This window comes from Squalius cephalus (assembly GCF_949319135.1).
Source record: "Squalius cephalus genome assembly, chromosome: 7".
NCBI lineage: Eukaryota > Metazoa > Chordata > Actinopteri > Cypriniformes > Leuciscidae > Squalius > Squalius cephalus.
In genome coordinates, this window is record NC_137128.1 from 19176846 (window position 1) to 19193377 (window position 16532).

The following is a 16532-nucleotide window of genomic DNA, read 5'->3' on the forward strand; positions in this document are numbered from 1 at the left end:
TGTATGGCCGTTTGTACACGAACCTCCTATGTGTACTTCTTATATTATTCAACAACATTTTATTGAAATCTACTATTTCTTTTAGATTCTTGACACAAGGATTGTGTACACAGCTCTGTAAATCACATGGTGGAACTGCTTTACAGGTGCACACGTTCGCTCTCTGGTGGTGATCCTTCACTATCAAGAAACATGTGGATGACAGTCACATTTCTTGTCTGAAGGTAAATGAAAATCTATGAAATAAATTCCAGGGGCAGGGGACACATTTGCTTACTTATTTACTTAAAAATATTTTAAACATCCAAGGTTCAACGAGCTAACTACGTCTGCTGCGTTGCGCCTTCTAGCTTGCCCATCAAAGTAAAAACAGTGAGTGATGTTCCATAGCACTAAAGACTTTGCAAGTGTACAGTTTCTTTTACTGTCTATGGTTTTTTAGTTAGCTTAGATAGTAGCATAGCATACAGCTAACGTTATCCGATGATCGTGCTATGAGCTTTACCTGAGCTTATACGGCACTGATACTGCCTTACCGTATTCACAGCAATTCGTAATGCATTTATAATTATGTCATTATTTTTTATCGTAATAATCAGTGCAATATGTTACAAGTACACTTTTTTTTATTATTATTGAAAGAACCATAAAATAATGTTTATTTGTGTATATTACTATTTTTCTTATTAACAGTTTTTGCAGTCTTGGTGAGCACAAGAGACTTCTTTCAAAAATACAAAAAAAAATCTTACCCACTCGCCTAAATATACATGTGTGTTCCATAGAAAATAAAGTCATGAAGTTTTGGAGTAACGTAAATAAGTGAATAGTTTTGTTGTTAGCATGCATGAAAGGCATCCGGGTATAATGAATATATGTGTTAGCACGTATTATTCCCTGTTTGTTGTGTTTGCTCGATGTGGACCATTAAACAACAACTGAAAATTCTGAGAATAAAACCTGCACAGATTGTGCTATATCTACATTTAATGTTTCATCAGCTGTATTGTGTTGCTGCTTCTGGCCGGAGTCTCTCTGACCTTTTTACTGCCTAACAATGAGGACGGCAGGATTCTCCAACAGCTCCACCATAGATCCAACGCCTCACTCCCCCTCCCGGACCCAGAGGACAGTTTTACTATAATCATGCAAACATACAACCGCACCGATATACTCCTCAGGCTCCTCAATCATTATCAGGCTGTGCCTCACCTGCAGTGCATCATCATAGTGTGGAATAACCCCGGCGAGCCACCGCCCAGGAAACTATGGGATGCCCTCGGCCCACACCCTGTGCCCGTCTTCTTCAAAGAGCAGAGCGTCAACAGAATGCGCAATCGACTGCATCCGCACCCTGAGATCAAGACTGGCGGTAGGTGTGTGATTCTCACGTGAAGGAGAGGTGACCTGCCAGGTAGTTCACACAAAAAAAGTTACAAAACCGTATTTTTCCCATTTAGGGTCAGGGGTCAATGATGTGAGACTGCCCTCGATAATAAAAAGGAAAAGTCTTTTAAAATCTAGATTAAAACACACATGAGTGTACACATTTTTATTTAACAGGGACAGTGCAGATTACTAAACATTTTATTCATACAAATATCATAAATTATTTATTCCTAAATACCGTCAAGATTTTAGGGAAGTCACATTTTAGAGCTGGGACTAATTTTGGCTTGTCATAAAAGAGTAAAATGATATGATGTTTTAAGAAACTTGACCGTAACACAGTCATGGAGGTCCATTTGGACCATTTTTTTTAACCGTTTTTACTTTATGCCCTACAAAATGATCTAAACAAATGTTAATTCAGAAATTAAAATCATGCTCATCATAGAAGTAGTGATGGCATGTATGAATTGCATTTTAATATACTGTATTTTTAATAAATTAATAGATAAGTTAAATATGATTTCTGTCCTATTTATTTAATACAATGTAATGTTTTCTCAGAAGTATGTCAGACAAACAGGTTTGGAACGACATGATGGTGAATGAATTATGACAGAATTAATTGTCATTTTTGGGTGAACTGTCCCTTTAAAGCACAATCCTACTAGATTCATTACGACTGTATTTAATGTGCTCTTGTTTTTGAGATTGTACTGACCGACACTCTCTCTCACCCGGCAGCTGTTTTGATGCTAGACGATGACACATTGGTCAGTGTTCCCGACATCAGCTTTGCATTTTCTGTCTGGAAGGTAATGTTTGCCATAAGCATTGTGTTATGGACATTCTGTGGAGATATTTTCTGAAAGCAACTCTAGGAAATTTGATCTGTGTTTTACTTGACTCTCTTTTTACATTCTGCTTCAATTACTCTCTTCAGAGACCCATAAACAAACTTGTTTTCATTTCAATTTGTGTTGTAGCAATTCCCAGATCAGATTGTGGGTTTTGTTCCACGGAAGCATGTGACCACAGCATCTGGTGTGTACAGCTATGGCAGCTTTGAGCTTCAGGATCCAGACAAAGGTGGAGGCGACAGGTGAGATTTGGATAAATTCTGCATTTCCAAGTTAAAGGAACAATCCATATTAAACTATGTTATTCCCTTAACTAAGACGAGTTGATACATACCTCTCTCGTCTCAGTGCGTGCACTCAATCGCTCTGGCGCGCGGTGACACTTTGATAGCACTTAGCTTAGCCCAGTTCATTCATTAGGGTCCAAACAGAGATGAAGTTAGAAGCAACCAAACACCTCCACGTTTTCCCTATTTAAATACAGTTACACGAGTAGTTACACGACCAAGTATAGTGACACAAAATAAAACGTGGTGCTTTTCTAAGCGGGTAAAAAGGATAACTATAATGTATGGCGGAATAGCACTTGGGAGCACTTCGACTCGGCGCAGTAAAAAGTCATGTTGGTTCTAATGACAGAAGTGAGAGGGAGAGGGGGAGAGGATTTTTCAGGAGTGATGATTTTACTGCGCCGACTCTAACATAGAATAACATAGTTTAATATGAAAAAACGGTTCCTTTAATGCAAAAGTCGGACATGAAACCAAAACTGACCTACTTACTTATTGTCCATGATTCATTGGAGCACATTATTCCAAAGGAAAAAGAAATGTTTAACTCGCTTCACCTCTGAAACAACTTTCCTTCTGCTCTTTTTATTGTTCGTCCCTTCCCCAATCAATTTCTGATAGATAAGGTTTGCCTTGTCCTATATTTTTCATGGTTGAATATTCTGAAATATTACCAAGCAGTGTGAAAACATTGCTGTGACTAATAGCTGTAAAAGAAAGTGTGCTTCATACCTCCTGAAAAGTGATCACCCGATCGCCCCCTGGTGGCTGGCTGCAGTGTAGGTCATAAAATAAACCGCTATAAAAACGAAGTGCAACGTCATAATTGACAGCTGTGCTGCGCTTGTGATTGAGGGCTGCGTTTAACTCCATTTGTTTGCTTGTACACAGCTATGGAATATGACACAGCGCTTTCAGCGGTTTCTAAGCTATTTTATTGATAAATCACAGAACAGTGTTGACAATACATTTCTGCACTGCTGAATGTTTCTGTGCGTGCGATCTGCATGTGATGTGATGTGTGAGCTTCTGTCTTCTTCTATGTGTGTGCGTTACAATGCAGCAGTGCATTAGTTCAGAACGGCGATCAACTTACGTGTACAATAAGCTGTTTAAAACATTCATTCACCCAATTAATTTTGAGCATCCAGATGGTATAATCAAATATGTCTTATGGCGCGCTCTCAGAGATTTATTTGTAATTTTAACTGGTTGGAAACGGAGCGTGAAAGTGGACTTCAAAGATTTCTTATCCTGTTGTGCCCTCTATAGCCTACGATCAGCGACTAGTCGACTTCAAGACGAAAAGTATTAATACTAAAAGTATTATTAAAAGTAAATATAAATATAAATCCTAAATATAAAATAAATACTAAATATAAATATTTTTAAAACCCCAAAAAGAAATAAAAATGACAAAAATTACTAAAACTTACACTAATATGAAACATAAAAATATAAAAGCTGATTTAAAATATGAATAGATACTATAATAGTATAGAAATAATCCTAAAATAACACTGGTTTTAAACTTTACTGATAAAGTGTTCCTTGTCGTGGACACTTAAATGTATTTGATCCCTATTTCGCATTATGAAAGTAAAATGTGTTGGGAAAAGAGCAGCACAAAAGTCACAACCACGCAATACAGCCGAATAAATGTCATTTCATCATTCCATTAGCTATTCAATGATCCTGGTGGGAGCAGCGTTCTTCCATCGGCGCTTCCTGGAGCTGTTCCGAGATCAGCCCGGTGAAGTGCACACTCTGGTGGACCAAACCCAGAACTGTGACGACATCGCCATGAACTTTGCTGTGGCACATCATCTCTCACAGGTGTCCGGACTGAAGCGCCCCTCCGGGGTGTTCGTGAGGCCCGTGGATATGCGTAACATGGAGAAGGAAGCCAGCAGCGGGTATGTGGGTATGTGGCACAGAGCGGAGCACATGCTGCAGCGCTCCTACTGCCTCAACAAGCTGACACAGATCTACGGAGAAATGCCGCTCCGCTACTCCAACATCATGATCTCACAGTTCGGCTTTCCCAGCTATGCTAATCACAAGAGCAGGATATGATGTCAGCACATTTTGAGAGACAGGTGCAATCTCAGTGATGATCTTTTTGGACAATTTTAGAGATTTTAAACACTTGAAAGTGCACATCTCATAATACATGAGTTTGTCCAACACAGGTTTGATGAAATTCTGCGACCGTAACATTTCTACATTCTCAGGCCTTTGTGGTTTTACATTTTTAATAGCTAGAAATGTAGTCTTAGATTCTTCTTTTTTTATTTGAGAATTTATGCACGTTCTTATGATGCTATGAAACCTTGTTTTCACCACAGAATAAAAAGTAAAAAGGATAATTATTTGTGACTTTTTATCTCGCAATACAGACTTTATAACTTGCAATTGCGAGTTTATCTCACAATTCTGAGAAAAAAAGTCAGAATTGCGTGATAATACAGAACCTTTAAAGGGAGAAAATGAAGGGAAAAAATATGACATAGGAGTGAAAATGTATATTTATATTTAAAATTAAAAATACATTCTATATAATAGAATGTATTTCAGTGCTTTTGCGTTCGCTCGCAAAAAAATATGTTCCCCTGAGAAAATTTGCTTTCGCTCGCAAAGAACGCACTCTCAGGGGAACCCAAAAGTTTTGCGAGTGGACGCAAAGCATTGAAATATATATTTTTATGTATTCTTCCCATCTCCTGTTTTGTCCATCTACATAGATATAAGATATAAACTTGCAATTGCGAGTTATAAATTCAGAATTGATATATAAACTCGTAATTTGCGACTTATAAAGTCCAAATTGCAAGATATAAACTCACAAATCTGAGACAAAAAGTCAGAATTGTAAGAAATTGTAAAAAAATGAGAGTGTGAGAGTGTGAGAGTGTGAGAGTGTGAGTGTGAGAGTGTGAGAGTGTGAGAGTGTGAGAGTGTGAGAGTGTGAGAGTGTGAGAGTGTGAGAGTGTGAGAGTGTGAGAGTGTGAGAGTGTGAGAGTGTGAGAGTGTGAGAGTGTGAGAGTGTGAGAGTGAGAGTGTGAGAGTGTGAGAGTGAGAGTGTGAGAGTGTGCGAGAGAGAGAGAGAGAGAGAGAGAGAGAGAGAGAGTGTGCGAGTGTGCGAGTGTGCGAGTGTGCGAGTGTGAGAGAGAGAGAGAGAGAGAGAGAGAGAGAGAGTGTGAGTGTGTGTGTGTGTGTGTCAATAGACTACACCCAACTATATAAAGTCATATATTTGACACTGGTTACATGGAAAAATGTCACAACAGAAGACGTGTGATTTACAGATCAAAGTGATTGCTACGAATGGAGCCAAAATAGAACGGCCATGCCATGATCTATTTCCTGACAACAAAGCTGAATCCTTTAATTACAACAGCTTATCTCACTCCAGGAAAAGCTTAGCAACTCCCTTATCTTTAGTTGATGTTTTTTCAAATCAAAAACAAAAATTACATACAGTCCTTGTTACACGTTGCATGTAGTTACTAAAGTAATTATGCATAATTAAATGCAACTAACCCTAATCCTAACCCTAATCCTACTCTAACCCTATAGTAAGTACATGTAGTTGCTTAATATTACTCAGCACTTAAATATATAATTGCACTGTAACAATGACACCTTAAAATAAAGTGTAACCCTCTATAGTAAGGAAATGTAGTTAATTAGTATTACTCAGTACTTAAATGTGTAACTACACTAACAAGGACACTTTAAAATAAAGTGTAACCCAGAACTGTTTGATGAATAGGCTTTATGCCCAGCTCCACTACTTCCTGAACTTCAGCCAACTCCTTTGTTTCCTGTCTGCCATTATTGGACAAACTGATTAATCCAGGTGTGTCTGATTATTGTTACTGAGGTCAGGCACACCTGGATTAATCAGTTTGTCCAATAATGGCAGACAGGAAACAAAGGAGCTGGCTGAAGTTCAGGAAGTAGTGGAGCTGGGCATAAAGCCTATTAACTTTCACTTTTGATTGCATGTGTTCAGAAGCAGATAAAGAAGCAGTCTGATAATTTTGCTTCACTGGAGGAACAATGGAGGACTTTTTACTTTGTCTGTTAACACATGAAAATATAAAAAATGTAGACAATATAAAGTGGACCCAACCCCCCACCCCCTTCAGACTAATAGCTGTGTAGACTACAATTGTGGGAAATTTTGCCCTGCAATGAGAAATTTATCCCAAATTTGTCTCAGACAAAGTGGATTTGTGCTGATGGACGCTTCATGGAAGCTTGAGAAACCTATAATATTTCAACATAAAGATGTCAGTTTGCATAGATTGCTTTCTTGCCAGTCTCTCTGTCTGCATCCTTGTCAAAAATGGGTGAAAATTGACTTCAAAACAAAAAGCCATCAACACAGAACATCTCATTAGGAAAGCAAATGAGAGATGTTCTCAAACAGCTCAGGATGTTAGAGGTCAGCCATTACAGAATCAAGCGCATAGACAAAACAACTCGGACATAAACTCGTTATAAAACCCTAAAAGATCACTGGATCTTTACTTCTTTTCTATTCCATTCCATTCATATAATTAGTCAGTTTCAGAATTTTGGCTTTATCAACGGGGTGATATATTTCCACACTGTAATGAATTGCTGTAAAAATTACAGTATGATTTTACAGTACAATGGCTGTATTTCAATAATACAGTAGATTACTGTTAACATAGATGCATTCTGGGGGCACACGGCAGTTTGTTAGACCTTCTAAAATGGCATTTGTTGTTTGTTTGTTGCTGTTTTGGAGAGAGATCCCTACTAAGGGTACATTTACACAACAACAATGTACTTGCGTTTTTGAAAAGTATTGTGTACAGGCGACACCATTGTCAAAAATATTCCAGTTCACACAGATCCGTGAAAACGACTAAAAACGCCGCATTCTGCTGCCAGGCCAGTAGATGGCGATGTCACTTTGTAAAGAAACACTACGTGCATATAGACTGAACACTTAATACGCGTGTGCATGAAGTCGCCGTTTATACAAATTTGTTTTGTTTTTTGTTGTTTATACTGAGACGATAACAGTATCGTTTTCAAAAACTTGAAACTTGCAATTTGAAACCTGATTTTAGGAGTTTGCGTTTTCAGGCCCCCCAAAACGCCATTGTCGTGGAACAGGGGCGGTTCTAGAGGCGGGGCCACAGGGGCCCTGGCCCCTGCTGAAATCTGATTGGCCCCTGATTGGCCCCCGTTCCTAGGGGTAGGGGGAAAATCGATTCTTAGATGCATTGCGATGCGGACGAGGACGATTCTGAATCGATTCACAAATGTCAAAAATCGATTTTCTAAAATATATATATATATATATATATATTTTTCCCTAATAACGTAATATTGACGGAAAGCAAAAGGCGGAACTCTAAAGCGGACGTGCAGTGCGCGGACAGTCTGTGGCGTGCACATAACAGAGTCGCGCGGCGCACATAACAGACGCATGATGGCTGAGCGCCAAATTCGAACAGCACCCTCTTCGTTAAAAGCTAACGTATGGAAAATTGGCAATTTCATTGCGACCTATTTAGTATTTTTTGTATGAGAGCTGCTTTCTGTATTGTTTAGTTTTCACATCAATATGCTGTAAACCGATCTGTTATACGTACGTTATACTGCCCTGCAATATGTGCAATGCCAGTCACAAAAAGTTACATTTTGACTGATCTCTGCAGATGTTCATTCACCTTTTTGTATAAGCTGTTTTTGATTGTGGTATACAGCAAACATTTCAAGTCATAACTCTTTATTATTTAGTTGTGAATAAGAGCGGCTTTGTATGTTACTAATTATTCAGAATATGCGTAAGTCCACAAGCATTATATTTGTATGAGAGCTGCTGGTACATAATTCTATATTTTTGAACGAAAACTGTTTGTGAATTTGCTACAGCAAAATGTTTTTTGTCTGAAGGATTATATTGCTCATTGGAAATAACACACTCAAAAAAATGCTGGGTTGTTTCTGTAAACAAATTGTTGGGTTGATTGTGCTGGGTCAAAAAGTTGGGTTGTTTGGGGTACTGTAAACACATTATTGGGTTGCTCATGCTGGGTCAAATGAGTTGTAAGGGGGTCATTCACAAATAAACCGCTGGTTGGGTTATTTTGACCCAGCAACTGGTTACTTTTTTCATTCTTCGCGGAACTTTCTGGATTCTTCACTTCTGACCTGACTCGAGGAGCACGCCACTCGGAGCAGGCAGTGTTTTATGGTAAGTTAATATGATGTTTACCTATATTTTTAATAAGTTGTTGTGGTAGCAGCAAGCTAATTTCACTGTTCAACATACAGTCTTTGATATGGAAGTGTGAGGGGTAACGTATTTATTCTGTGAAACATTAATTAGCCACAGCTAAGCCGGTTAGAATTTTTGACAATATGCCGCATCGTTAAATCCTTACTAGTTGAAATTAAACCAGCTATATCAGCAGCCTTTTTGAAATATGCAGTTTAAATTCTAAATTCATCATGTAATTATCGTAGGCCTATTCATTGTGGACGTTGTATTTAAAACTGAGAAAAGCGTTTTGTATGTAATCCACACGCGCAGTTTCCCTCACAGGGCTCGCACGTAAAATCAGCGGGAAATGAGTCTCTAATGTAGGCTAGCTAGTGAGTTGTGAGTGAAAAGTCTGCTGGCGTAGTTTTAGAAATACTCGTCAGAAGAAATGACTGAGGTAAGTTCCAGCAGTCTGCGTGTGTCTTCTGTAATGTCTCGAACCATCGTTTCTGACAAAAAAAAAGGCTTTCAAGAGCTTGATATAGCCTAGTTTTTTTTTAGTAAATGTATGACTTGCAATCTTTATAAACATCGACTGAGGAAAGGAGAAATAAATGGACAGGCGCCAGTTTTGAGAAGAAAAGTATACCCGTTTAGTTGAACGAATGATCGTCAATATTTAAAACTTAAAAAATGTAAACTTACATGATAGCCTACCTACCATAATGCATGTCATCTTTCATTTTATTGTGTAAGTTAACATCTAAACGAGGCGATCATCAGCGCTGCCAGTCAGGAGATTAACGAGCAGCTTTGTGGGTTTGTGAGTTTTAATGTTAAAGACACTTTCAACATTACAGTAATATTTTACTTTTAATAAAATATTACAGTAATATTTTACTTTTAATAAAATAATGTTTTATTTTAATGCCTTAATGTTGATAATATTTGTCCAAATTACTATTTTATTACTATTACTATAATTCAGTTTGCAAATGCTGAATACACATTTTGTTTGTTTTTCACATTTAGTCATTTGGTAATGTTTGCAATAATTTTAATTGCATATTCAATAATAAATTGATACTTCCACAAAAAAAGCTTAACTTGACATAGGTCAACATTTAACATAGGTCAGCTGAAACCAGGGATGCTTTCCTATAACACCTGATGTACTCATTATTTAATAAGAAGAATGGCATCTATGCTAATGTTTGTCTTTCTGTTCATTCTAAAGTTTACTGAAGTCAGCCGGATCCAGATCAGAAGGTGGACCTGCGCCTGGACCCATCCATGACGCATCCCTGAAGGGCCAGCCTCATCAGCCCTGTGAAGGCCTCATCCACACGACTGATCCTCAACAAACTCGTCTCCATACCGGTGTGATGACTCCAACTTCCAGCCAGATGAAACTGGATAAATATTCTGAATGTTCTTATTCAATCTGACCTCTGACCTGTAATGCTGCCTGGATCATAATCATACACTGTTCGCTCGTTGGCCAGAGGAGAACTGAGCGACAGAGCCTGGGTTCTCCCAAGGTTTTTTTCTCCATTCTGTCATTGATGGAGTTTTGGTTCCTTGCCACTGTCGCCTTGGCTTTTGGCTTGCTAGTTGTGGACATTTAATATTCAACAATATTACTGATCTGCCTTACTTAAGGTGGATGATGATGCAATATTCTTCTAGAAACAAACTTTGTTGTATTATATTCATGTTACAGTATCACTATGAAGCTGCTTTGATACAATCTGTATTGTAAAAAGCGCTATATAAATAAAGATGACTTGACTTGTGTAATCAACAGGTGAGGACCAACATGGTTGAATATTTACTAAATGAGATGACTGGTGAATTGCTGCACATTCTGTGCCTCAGGGATGAAATGAGGGGGACATGTCAGACCTTTGACATTGATTAACATTTGTATTCGATAAAGAAAAGTATTAAAGAAATGTATAAAATAAAATAAATGAGATTTAAATCATACAGTGGCCTCTCTGGTTTATTGTATTACAGAGATAATAATTATTTTACATTCATAATATAACAAATATTTGTTTCTAATTTTATTAAGGCAATGAGACAAGAAATAACCCAGCACATGAGTAAGACTTAACCCAGCAAGAGGGTTAATTTCACCCACTGGTTGGGTCAAATGAATGACCCAGAAATATGGGTTAAATGGTAAAACCCAGCACTTGGGTCAAACCAACCCAGCGCGTGTTCTGTCCAATAGTGACCCAGCCGTGTGGTTAAGGTTGGGTTATTTTTTAACCCAGCAGTTTTTAGAGTGCAGGAGGATGTTGGTTAGAAGTTTATTATTAAATGCTAGAGATTCAGAATATGCTGAAGTTTGTATTAATTTACAACAAGTACGCTGCTAGTACAGGCACACATTTATTTTCCTGTTGGTTCTTGGCAATGTTGGGACATATGCTGGCAAATGTAACCTTACAGTTGACCTGCCAAATCACTTCCATTTGTTTTATTAATAAAATTAATATAGGAAGTATTGGAAGTAAGTTCGTTATGGGTCATCATAAATACTTTGCTTTAAAAGTACCAAGTAGTAAAAAACAACAACAACAACAACAACAACAACAACAAAAAAACGTTAATAATCGATAATCGTTACCCTCTGAATCGTAATCGAATCGAATCGTGAGGTGCCTAGAGATTCCCACCCATCAATCGTTGACAAGAAGAGCAACCGGAGAATTATTCACAACAATTACAGCTGCAATTCCACCCCCACACAATTAACAATAATTTACTGTTTATAAGCGACGACATGATTATGAAACTTAAAAGGTGGAATTCAGAAAGAAGTGCATTGTGTCCTTTATGCACAGTATAAATAAAAAAAAAAAAAAAATCATTAAGAACTTTACTGGCTCATCATTTTTTATTAGAGCGTTTGAAAAAGGAATGACTGCCGAAATGTATTTGCACCGTACTGAATAAATTATTTTGTGTGCTTGAATGTACCCTGTATTTGGCCCCTGAATGTAACATGTGGCCCCTTAATGGCCCCTGTTATAGAAAAATCCTAGAACCGCCACTGTCGTGGAAATTAACAACCAAAACGCAAATGTATTTCATTTAAGTAAATGGGCCCTAAATGAAAGTATGAATACTGAGTGAATATTTTACTCAATTAAAAGAATCTAGCTAAAAACATACTTGAAAGTAAAAAAAAAAAAGAACTTAAAATTATTATTTTCTTTTTTTTTAAAGCAGAGGGTCTGTTCTTTATTTTGATATATTCAGATAATCATACAACAACAAAAAATCTGGGGGCCATGAAACTTAAACTTAAGAGTTAATATAATTACAAAACTTTATACACTCCCGGGTAAGAACAACTATAAATATTTTCAAAGAATTTAACATTTCATAATGTTTGTTCAAATTATAATTTGTTTAAGTTTATACAATTTAATAAAAAAACGTAATAGTGGTCATCAAAATATGAATTTTGATATGAATCAGAAAGCTCTCGGATTTACTCAAAAATATCTTAATCTGTGTTCTTAAGATGAACGAAGGTCTTACAGGTTTGGAACGACATGCGGGTGAGTAATTAATGACAGAATTTTTATTTTTGGATGAACTAACCCTTTAATGAAGTAAAATCAGTTGATAACCACACCCCTGAGAGCACTTAAACTGCAGCAGTGTATTTTAACACCCGGAGTGTTGGAACAAAGGATGGAACTTCCTGAAGAAATCGTGTACTTTGACTGATAGGAAAACTGAAAGTGCAATGCCTGTGATAATTAGCAGGTCAAATAAACTCGTTACATTGTTTTTGGAGGAAAAGGGAAAGTCTGTGTGCTTCAAAGTTTAGAGAAAGGAATTTCCTTTTATCTGTGCCAAGATTTCAATACACGCAGTGTGTAAAACAGTGGTTCTCTGCGGTTTTAGGCTATTTGCTGAATACGCCATGTGCAGTTACGTGCAGACTTATTAGAGAGTATTTGGCTAAGCATCCGCTATGAGTTTATGGATATTCACAGTTCATTGTCAGGTTGTTATCAAGCACATGATGCAAGATAATCTAAGGAAATGAGGTTAAGTAGAGAAAAGTGTTACACTTTATTTTAAGCTGCCAGTATTTCTGTGTAATTATACATTTAAGTACTGAGTAATAATAACTATATGAACTACTTACTATAGGGTTAGGATGATGGTTTAGTTTAGGGTTAATTGCATTTAATTATGGGTGAACTAACCCTTTAAGTGTCCAAAAACTTTTTGGGGACACTGTATATACATTGTATTTAGAGATTGTCCATTAAATATCCATCTTATTAGAAAATAGCACTGTTAGTAATAAAATGACTAACTAAGTACAGAAAACGCAGCCCAGCTTTGTATTCACCTGGCCATGAGACATTTACACTATAGATAATGCCCAGGTGAATGTTCCTTTCAGCAGAAAAATGCTTCATTTTGTTGATGTGCTCTTCATCTGTTTAGCTGAGTGTGATGTTACTGGAGGTTGTCCTGGCTTTCTTTCTGCAGTATCGGATCAGCAGCCCAGCGATAGTCAGCAGTGACACCGACCCTGCAGCGGGCAGTATGGCTACCGGCAGGTCTGCCGTTTTCACCACATCGGGTCGTGCTAGATTTAAAGGGTAAAGAATCATTGGAGTAGAGAAACATATTATATTCCAGCCTTATTGAATAAGTTATGATTAGTGCTGTTGTATGTCTCAGCCAAAGGGTGTTGTAGATATTTTTATTACTTTTTTTTAATTAAAGTTATACTATGTAACAATTTTTTGTTAAAAAAATAATAAAATATAAATAATGAGCGAGTACATCATAAAACCATCTTTCAAAACGTGTTACCATAAATCTGTATGGTAAGCCTATAATAATTATTCCCGTTTTAGCGTTGTCAGCATGGATTTGCCAGGAAACTGTATACTTTCATTATTCATCCGTGCATGTTTACATTATGTCCGTAAATACAGGATAGAATGTCAAGCTACTACGATATACACTGAAAGTAGCTTAAAGCCACAACAACTGAATCTGTAATCGGAAAGTGACAGAAGCTACCCGTCATAAAACATGAGTCAACATATTTGATCACAGGAGTTGAGTCGTTGTCCAAGTTGAAAAATATGACTAAAAACTATAATAGTCTATAAATACTAAAATAAGACTGGTGCAAAGTGACTTCCCATGCAAAGACATTTACTAAGCGAAATCTCCAGAAATGTTCCAAACTCACCTTCGACTGTAATGTTGATTGTGCTTCTCTCAGTGCCGAAGTCATTTTTTGCTTCACAAATGTAAATCCCTCTGTCTGTTATTTGGACTGATGGGATGTTTAAAAGCACAGCTTGTTTGTTCAAAGTTCCTGACGCAGCGCTCTGTTTATACAGAGTCAATTCTGCTGACCCATCGTCTGAAGAACACAATATGGTTATGTTCTCTCCTTCTTTTGGGTCTTCTCTTTGACTTAGCTGGATTTTGGGGATGTTTGGAGGACCTGCATTTAAATGGAGTTTAAAGATCATGGACAGGTTTAAAATGGTTAGACAAGACAGCTGAGTTCTGAGTTCATTTACCCACCTAGAACAATGACTTTTACCCTCATTTGCTGGCTTCCCACTGCATTTCTTGCGTCACAGCGGTACCAACCTGCCTGAGACCTGGAAGCGTTATTTATTATGAGCTTTTCATTCTGGCTCTTATTCTGTGCAGGTTCAGTCTCCTCTTTCCACCACAAGATTGTTGGTTGGGGATTTCCATCTGCCTGACATGTTATCTCCAAATGTTCCCCAAGCTTTACTGAGGGATTATTGCTGGAAATTGTAATAGTCCCTGGACCATCTAAGAAAGAAATGTTGAATCAATTATGACAAATGAAATGTGATTTAATTTAATTGTTAATAAACTTGTATTATTGAATATTCCGTGTTCAGTACAAGTTAAGCTCAATCGACACCACTTTTGACATAATGTTGACTAAAAATTCCCATTTATCTGTCCTTTTCTTTAAGAATATGCAAAAATTTGGTTTAAAAGGAGGTGCTTATGCTGTGGTCATGCTAGACTTTGAGCAAGCAACATTTTTTTGATTGTAGGTTTTGCAACATGTTCAACATGGGTTATAGGTCGAAAGTTGAATGAACGAGTACTTATGTCCTTTCGATTTCTTACAGGTTGAGTTGTTGTTGCCCATAACACGCTAGCATTCTGCTAATGAACGCTGATTGGTCAGTGAACGACTGATTACGACCAGAGATACGGCTTGATGGCATCGTGGCATCCGAAGCGGGACCAGAAACAAACAAAACAAAAACTCTTCTAGCACGTGTATTTACCTGTGTCAGCTGTGTTGTCGATGCCTCGAGAGAAAAGAAAGTGCAGAGCGCGAAAGCACCAGAGTGACTGAAGGATTGCCGTAAAGCAGTATCTCTAGTCGTACACGTGACGTCATTGACATTTTAAAAGACTTTTTGACTCTAAAAAATCTAACACCCAGCAATGTGTAATTTCTTTGCATCTCCTTTCGAATTCAACATTCAAATTACTAGACAAAAAATTATATCCTGAGAAAAGTGGATTTTGAGGGGTATAGCGCCATAGACCTCCATTCATTCTGCACTCGTCCTGTGAGCGCCCTCATATGGAACCAGAGTGGAACTGGAACCAGTTCAGAAGCCGGAAGTTTACTGAGAGTGGAACCTCTCCCCTTATTAGACATTCTCTGGTGAAATCCATAGAGGTTTGCATTTCCTGTCTCCAGCATTTAAGGGGCCGTTTACATAACATCGTTTTCAACTAAAAACAGAGAACTTTTTATGCGTTTTGGCCATTCATGACAACAGCGTTTTGAAACCGATACCGTAATTGTCTCTGTGTAAACAACAACAAAAAATTAATTTGTGAAAACAAAACGGTAACATCGTGCGTATAAAGTGTTCATTCTCTAGGCGCGTAGTGTTTCTTTACAATTTGACATCTCCAACTACTGGCCTGGCAGCAGAATACAGCGCTTTTAGTCGTTTTCATGGATCTGTGTGTGAACTGGGAGCGTTTTGACAATGGTGTCGCCTGTACGCGAAAAATGTAAAGGAAAAACGTTTCAGGTTTTATAACATTGTCGTCGTCTCGTGTAACCAGACTTTCAGACTGACTGACTGATGGCTCCATAGCAGTGTCATTGGCCAAGGACCGCCCAAAAGGACGTCTGACCGACATGTCACATTTCGTTTTGTTCAGCGTCATGTTTAGGGGCATGAAAATGTTAAATCAATGTCCCTACAATATTAGACTGGTGTGTTTGTTTGTTCGTGTTAAAAATAGAGGCGTTCTGGCGCTGGGATGTGTTGTCTTTGAAGTCATGATGAGTGTTTGTTGTTGCTGTTATCAGCGGCGGAAGGGAACTGTGAACTCTTGGCGCTCGTGCACAGTCCAAACAGATGAGAGCTTCAATATCGCTTAACGCCGTTGCGGAAACTCTATTTGTTCTGATGAAAAGATGCAGTTGGCTAGATGTAAGGATGAAACTATGAAGTCAAGTCTCCTTTATTTAGTGCTTTTTACAATACAGATTGTTTCAAAGCAGCTTTACAGCGATAACAGGAAAATAATGCAACAAAGTTTGTTTCGGCTGTACAGCAGCTAACCACATTCTCTTTCATTTTAAGTGCCTCACAATAACCTAAAAGAACTTGTACTGAACCCAGAATATTCCTTTATTAAAATTTAGCC

General features: G+C 37.7%; 2 protein-coding genes across 2 annotated transcripts in view; one reads left to right on the forward strand and one right to left on the reverse strand.

The window, feature by feature from the left end:
• vcam1a (vascular cell adhesion molecule 1a) overlaps window positions 1–16532 on the reverse strand; it is a 34405-nt gene that overhangs the window by 16187 nt on the left and 1686 nt on the right. Inside the window, exons 4-6 of the mRNA XM_079877186.1 lie at window positions 14385–14645; window positions 14041–14301; window positions 10784–13422 (exon numbers count right to left, since the gene is read on the reverse strand). Of these exons, the coding sequence (XP_079733312.1) occupies window positions 13274–13422; window positions 14041–14301; window positions 14385–14645 (671 nt within the window). The 3' untranslated portion in view covers window positions 10784–13273. Of the gene's footprint in view, window positions 13423–14040; window positions 14302–14384; window positions 14646–16532 lie in introns of the transcript that reaches the window.
• LOC307162114 (exostosin-like 2) lies at window positions 769–4887 on the forward strand. Its single transcript, XM_079877194.1, has 4 exons — window positions 769–1372; window positions 2134–2204; window positions 2376–2491; window positions 4222–4887. Exons 1-4 carry the CDS (start codon window positions 1147–1149, stop codon window positions 4613–4615), a joined length of 807 nt encoding a protein of 268 aa, XP_079733320.1. The 5' UTR covers window positions 769–1146; the 3' UTR covers window positions 4616–4887.

What these genes read in the sequence shown, in the direction of transcription:
- LOC307162114 (XM_079877194.1), top strand. Translation starts at nt 1,147, where the DNA reads ATGCAAACATACAACCGCACCGATATACTCCTCAGGCTCCTCAATCAT. An exon ending in TTGCATTTTCTGTCTGGAAG is followed by an intron (nt 2,205 to 2,375) that starts GTAATGTTTGCC and finishes TTTGTGTTGTAG; the next exon opens with CAATTCCCAGATCAGATTGT. An exon ending in GACAAAGGTGGAGGCGACAG is followed by an intron (nt 2,492 to 4,221) that starts GTGAGATTTGGA and finishes TCATTCCATTAG; the next exon opens with CTATTCAATGATCCTGGTGG.